Source organism: Suricata suricatta, chromosome 12 (genome assembly GCF_006229205.1).
Source record: "Suricata suricatta isolate VVHF042 chromosome 12, meerkat_22Aug2017_6uvM2_HiC, whole genome shotgun sequence".
NCBI classification, from domain to species: Eukaryota; Metazoa; Chordata; class Mammalia; order Carnivora; family Herpestidae; genus Suricata; species Suricata suricatta.
In genome coordinates, this window is record NC_043711.1 from 6,295,914 (window position 1) to 6,303,115 (window position 7,202).

Genomic DNA, 7,202 nt, shown 5'->3' on the forward strand with positions numbered 1-7,202 from the left:
TTGTCTATACTGACCACAGTCAGAATTGTTAGATTCCATATTAAAATCTGCAAAATGAAATATACAGAATGAAAATGAATGTTCAGGAAACATTCCATGACTCTTAGATAAAAATCATCACCAATTGTATTTTTACATAGCTTAGCTGTATTTATAAATATACATTTTACGTCCACTTATGTAAACTGTGTTTTCACGTAGAATCTTGCTTTCTGATATCACTAATTAGAGATACTTTTGACTATTTGTAAAATCTGAAGACTGGAATTCAATTAGAGAAAGGTGTGTCTACACCTGCAAGGTATGTGAAATGGGGGTGAACACTGAGCAGGTGAAGAGAACTGCATGGTGTACCTGCCCCACAGGGTCAGGGATGAGACATCATGAACTACTCTCTTATATTCTGTTGTTCTTTAAGGATTTGCACAGCTTGGGAATAAGAATGATACTAAAAATACTGCCTAATGAGGAGCCTTGGATATTGATTCCCCAGGGATATAGAGACTGTAGCGTCAAGCCGTGACAAACCTCTTTCAAGAGCCCCTACCTAGTGAGGAAGAAGCACACCTGAGGCTCCGTCCAGGAATGATCTTTCTTGACCACAAGCCCATTGCCTCACTTGGTCCCTCTGCCTTTCCAGAAGAAGGATCTTCTGGTCTTCAACATTCAAGTGACATGCCAAACATCATTCCACACTGATGCCAGCCAGGTAACTTCAAGTCCCTTAGTTAATGCTTCTGTAAGGAGGGCAAGGATTTTATCACAGGTTCATCCAGGGGAAGCAATAAGGAGTATGAATCCATGAAGTGACGGGAACCGAGTGTTAGTGTCCGATGCACTCCAGCCTTCTCACTGGCAAGTTCTCATGTATGTCTGCACTGAGACCCACCCTGTTCTCAATCTGTTAGTCTCCTAATCTCCCTAGAAAAGGGCAACATCCGTTACTCTCCTGAGCAGAAATCTGCCCCTTCTCAAATGAGATGACTGTTATGAAACTTTCTGGAATTTACTTGAATTTTTGTGATAGTCATGAGGAAGCGTTTTGGCCACCTTTTCCTTTTATTTGCATTCCTGGTTCTTGATACACCACTGCACAGAAGAGTGTATTATCCATGGAGCTCGCTTGAGGACAGTGGGGAGAAAGTGGAGACAGAGAGATCTAGCTGGTTGCCTTCTTAGTATACCTCTTTCTCTTTATAAAATTACCAATTATTTTATAGAACAACAGAGATAGTATAATACATTTAAAAATACCCTCCAATGCACTCCAGAATCAACCAATGTTGATATTTTGCTATACAAGGTTCAGGTCTTTTTAATGAAATAATACGTAGATGGAAGGCATTTCTTTTGTATTCTCAGTTCTTGTTCCCCACTTCCCAGAGACGTCATCTTGAATGTGGTGGTACATGGCTTTATATTGTATATGTCTTCATGAACATATATAGGATAAAAGGCATTAACCATAATACCTATCAGGAAATGAAGAAATAAATCATGACATAACAATACAGTGGATTACTTGCTGGTAATTAAAAGACAGTGAGATTAAATATATTCATAATAAAGAAGAGAAATTACATAAGAATGCCAAATGTAAATGACATGTACTATATGGTTTTGTTTATATAAAGCTTTCAAAATTGAAAATAATGTAGTTGCTTGTGTTATTATATTAACAATAATACAAATTGTAGTAAAAAAATGCCAGGGAATAATGTATATGAAGTTCATGTAGTGACTCCCCTGGGAAAGAAAAGAATCAAGATTGTTCAAATACAGGATGTGGGGGTTTCACATATACCTGTAATATTTATTGCAATAAAAACACCTAGATTGCAGATGGTTATGTGTGTGAGTTTCATATTGTTGACTGATGGGTACCATCCTTTATTTATCTCTGTGGGTTTCTTTTTCACTTGAATAATCCATAATAAAAATAAAAGCCCATTAAGTTTATTTTTATTATGGATTATTCCTTATGATAGTACAAAATACATTTGAATTTTTCTAATGATACTTTATGTCATTTGAAAATATTTCTTTTACATGTTTTCATTATTTATACTAATTTGTATATCTAATACATTTTATCATGTTATTTGAATTGCTATATATTTCATGCTAGGTTCACTTTAAATAAATATTGATACCATGGATGATTCCTTCATTCTTTTTCTCCATGATAAAGATTCTCAGCTCATAATCTTTTCCCTGAAATTTGCAGTTATGATACTAGGGGTATTCTTTCTTTCTATTGTCTTCCCTCAACTGGACCCACCCCACGGTTCCCTGTGGGGAGTGAAATGTACAAGGTGCCATTGATCATGGCAGGAAAAAACAAACGTGCACAATAGGAAATGTCAGCATGAGAGTCCCATGCACTGAGTACTGTGCCAATGCTTCTTCTCTATTCATTTCCATCACTGCAACATCCCCGTGATGTTTTATGATAGTTCCCATTATACAAATGAGGACTCTTGGCTTTTCATAGAAGTGAACAATTTCCTGCCCCACTCCCACCCCAATCAAGTACAAGTCTGGATTAAATTCAGTGTTTAAGTCTAAGTAAAACATCAAATGATAAAAGTTGCCATGGCCATTTCCATCTCATTCAGGTAAGGGAGGACCACTGCTTTATAGAAACAATTTTGCTAAGGACGCCTAATTATCTTATAAGTACCATATAGGTCTGTTGTCGGGCCGCCAAGTTTTTTGTCTGCTTCAGGCAAGGATTATCACTCTCCAGAGAGTGAACCAGCAAACAAGATTTGCATTCTAGAGGCTGGAGACTGCCATTTCCTGGTCAAAATAACTTTGGCGTCTGTCATGCTGGGCCAGACTGGAGGGGCCAAGGTGCACAAAAGATCAAAACCGTATTTTGGATTATTCAGTGCTAACTCCCCCCTTCCCAGCATTGCTGAAGCAAATCTGGGCGTTTCTTTTGATATTCATTTGACTCTGTTTACCTGGTAACTGACCTTGGTCAGCTGCTTTGTTCCCCCCCCCTCCCCAAACCTTTATAAAAGACAGTTTTCTAAATAAAGCTCTCTCTTTTGCCTGATCGGAAAACCGTGAGTTCTGTCTTTACTCTCTGCGTCTCCCTCTCCTGCCCCCTTTTTCTCTCCCTCCCTCAGGAGAAGGACCCGCGACGATTCCTCCGCTCCGAAGAAACAGGTACCGCCGAATGCCAGAAACCAGCGGCCCGGCCGGGGGGTTACAACAGTCTGTCTTATAATTCTCTGTCTTCCAAGGACCAATAATAGTTGCTATTTTCACCTATTTTTTATTTTTTAAATTTTTTATGTTTATTTATTATTGAGACAGAGAGAAACAGAGCAGGAGTAGGGGAGATGCAGAGACAGAGGGAGACACAGAATCCGAGGCAGGCTCCAGGCTCCAAGCTGTCAGAGCCTGATGTGGGGCTCAAACCCATGAACTGTGAGATCATGACCCGAGCCAAAGTCGGACGCTTAACTGACGGAGTCACCTAGGTGCCCCTTCACTTATTTTTTGGAAGCCTATGCTTTTTCTCTCATTTAGCTGGGTGGAGTTTTTTTGTTGTTGGGGTTTTTTTGTTTGTTTTTTGTTTTTAATGATATGCCTGCCACCTATCACCTAGGGGAAAAGTCTCTTTAGGATAAGATAGAGAATGTCACTGACATTTGCCCAGCTTCTCTTAGAATTAACTGCCAGAGCAGGTGAGCAGTGTTTTCACGAAGATTATCAGCTTCAAGTTTATAGACAACATTTTTTTTAAGTTTTTTAATGTTTATTTTTGAGAGAGAGAGAGAGAATGTGAGCAGGGGGAGGGGCAGAAGGAGGGAGGAACACAGAAGCCAAAGCAGGCTCCAGGCCCTGAGTTGTCAGCACAGAGCCCAATCCAGGGCTCAAACTCAAGTATTGTGCCAGTGCAAGATCATGACCTGAGCCGAAGTCAGACGCTCAACCGACTAAGCCACCCAGGCACCTCTATAGGCAACATTTTCTAATCTTTGCTCAGGTACAGAGCATATATTGGAATGGATGGATGCCATGCACCTGCTATAGAGTACTTCATGGGTGGGGTGGACATATGCTGTAGACAAGGGAAAAGATTTGAGGTGTTGTTCAAAATGAATGCATTAAGATTTTAAAGGAAGTTTTCTGAAATCTAAGTGTTGGTTTAGGTAGGCTAATTCTGAAATATCCAGAGACAGTACCAATGATTGGTCTAGACAGTCCGCTGAGCTGTCAAACTATTTGAGTTCACACCTTATCTTTTCCAGGCACTCTGTACTTCAGCCCACCTAAGTTTCCCTGTAGATAAATGCAGTGATGGTACAATGTAATTCATCTGTAATTTGACAAGCCCTTCAGTTGATTCTGAGGCACACCAAGGTTTGAGCACCAAACTCTATAAAAAACATTGTATAACTTTATCCTTGTCTTTCTGTTTGTTTGAGATGAGGACTATTTCTGAAGGAAATGCCATGGTTTACTCTTTGTCTCGGTCTCAGCACTGGGCACAATGTGTGAAAAAGAGTTGGTGGTCAATACAGATCTAAGCAAAACTCTGAGTGGAGGAAACTAAGAGATGATGATGAAGGGAGAAATTAGCAGAGGGAAAGATTTGAATATTCTCTTGGGTTCACCATATACATAAAGTTTATTTTTTTGTTTAAGCACTGGCTGTCAAGCTTCAGAATGTATCAAATTTATCTGGAGGGCTTGTTAAAACTTAGACTGCTGGTCTTTCCTTCAGAGTTTATCAGCAGTGTGTCTGGAGCGATACCAAGAATCTGCATTTCTAACTAGTTGCCAGGTGATGCTTCTGTTGTTCATCGAGGGGATCATTCACTTTACTTTTAACCCATCTTTTCCATTAGATTCTTCAACATGGAACCCAGAAATCACACAGATGTTTCAGAATTTCTTCTCCTGGGATTGACAGAGGATCCAGAACTGCAGTTCCTCCTATTCTGCCTGTTCTCGTCCATGTACCTGGTCACCGTCCTGGGGAACCTGCTCATCCTCCTGGCCGTCAGCTTGGACCCCCACCTCCACACCCCCATGTACTTCTTCCTCGCCAACCTGTCCATTACTGACATCTGTTTAAGCACAACCACGATCCCAAAGATGCTGGTGAACATCCAGGCACAGAATCAGAGCATCACTTATAAAGGCTGCCTCACTCAGGTTGGATTTGTCCTGGCTTTAGGTGGTTTTGAAAATTTTCTCCTTGCAGCCATGGCCTATGACCGCTATGTGGCCATTTGTCACCCCTTGAGGTACACCGTTATCATGAACCCCCAACTCTGTGTTCTGCTGATTCTACTCTCACTGTTCTTTAGCGTTGTGGTTGCCCTGCTCCACAGTCTGATGGTGCTCCGGTTGTCCTTCTGCAAGGACTTGGAAATCCCTCATTTCTTCTGTGAACTCGCTCAGGTCATCAAGCTCGCATGTTCTGATACCCTCATCAATAACGTCCTGATATATTTTGTAGCTAGCCTGTTTGGTGGTATTCCTCTCTCTGGAATCTTTTTCTCTTATACTCAAATTTTTTCCTCCGTTTTGAGAATGCCATCAGCAGGGGGAAAGTTCAAAGCGTTTTCCACCTGTGGGTCTCACTTGTCAGTTGTTTCTCTGTTCTATGGGACAGTTGTTGGAGTGTACATTAGTTCTGTGGTTACTGACTCTTCCAAGAAGACTGCGGTAGCTTCAGTAATGTATGTTGTGGTTCCTCAAATGATGAACCCCTTTATCTACAGCCTGCGAAACAGGGACATGAAGGGAGCCTTGAGAAAACTCATCAATGGGATGCCTTCTTTGCTGTGATTGTACTATATTCTTTGGACTTGGGTTTCTAGAAGGAGGCAAAGTGATAGGAATCCTGGATGAGCCACAGTGCTTGATTCTTTCATCACCAAATTCTCTAAACTAGCCAGGCAACAGATTGCCCAAGTTAATTTTAACTTGGGGTTGAAACATACTTTGCTTTTTTTGTTTAGTCTTATGTTTGACACATGATTTCAATTCTTTAAATTCAATTTCTTTGCTTAGGTTCTATACAGAAGGAGAGCCTGAGGCAAGGGTTCTAGTTATAATGGTTTTAGGGGGTTGGGTTTTTTGTGTGGGGGGGATCATTTTCAGAAGGAATATTGCAGGAAGTATGTAGGACAGGTAAAGTATTGAAGTAAGACTTTGGTTATATCTAGAGAGTAGATCCCACCTGATTTCAGGGTAGGGCCATGTCAATTGCACTTTGGAGTTACATCAATAGTAGAATAGGGGAGTTGACCTTTTATACACCTATTTATTAATTAATTTGTTTACTATAAACTGTATCCCTGTGAGGAACTTTAGCATCTACCATATTTCATTTTATTATCTATGAAAGCTATATGATTAGGTTATCTCAGTTGTTTGAGATGATTGTGAAATATTTAAGCTTTCTTAGTGATGAAATCTTCAGTTGAGATAAAAAGAATCCTTAACTCTAATATTACCAATAACATTGAGAGTCATCTTTCATTACAAGCACTTAGAGGCAGGGAATAATAGGAACAGGGTAGTAGAGATTCATTCAGTCCTCCATGGGTTCTATTGTCCTCAGACTGGTTCTCCTCAGGGTCATGAGGTGGTGGCACCAGATGGAGATGTAATATTTGGGCATGATTCCCAGAGAAAGAACTCTTACTGTCCTTCCTTGAGCCAGATGATTATAGAATTTTCCAGAGTTAATTAGAAGAATCAAATAGAACCACAATGGTAATAGGTTGTATGGTGGTCCTCAAAAGAATTTGTCCATCCCTTAGTCCCCTAATTTATTAATATTTTATGATAAAAGGATGAATTATACTTATTGAAGTCTTTGTAGATTAGCCAATTCCCCTATTATCTGGGTAGCCCTAAATATAATCACATATATCCTTATAAGACAGACAGAAATGGAAATAACCCAGAGAGAAATGAGGAGGCAATGCAACCCTGGTGACAGAAATTGGATTTATGCAGCCAGTATTTAATCTCCAGTATTTTGGTCATTTCCCCCCAGTTTTATTGAGATATAATTGTATATAACATTGTGTAAAATTAAGGTATAAAATGTGCAGATTTGGTACTATTGCATGGGTAAAATCTCCATCTTGTCACTTCGTTGCCATTTCCGTTGTGGTGGGAATATTTAAGGTTCTACTCTTATCAATATTTAAGTATATAAT

General features: G+C 39.9%; 1 protein-coding gene across 1 annotated transcript; it reads left to right on the forward strand.

The window, feature by feature from the left end:
* The first annotated feature begins 567 nt into the window (after positions 1-567).
* LOC115273230 (olfactory receptor 7G2-like) lies at positions 568-5,817 on the forward strand. The gene is made up of 2 exons (XM_029916214.1): positions 568-709; positions 4,869-5,817. Exons 1-2 carry the CDS (start codon positions 699-701, stop codon positions 5,815-5,817), a joined length of 960 nt encoding a protein of 319 aa, XP_029772074.1. The 5' UTR covers positions 568-698.
* Positions 5,818-7,202: the final 1,385 nt, after the last annotated feature.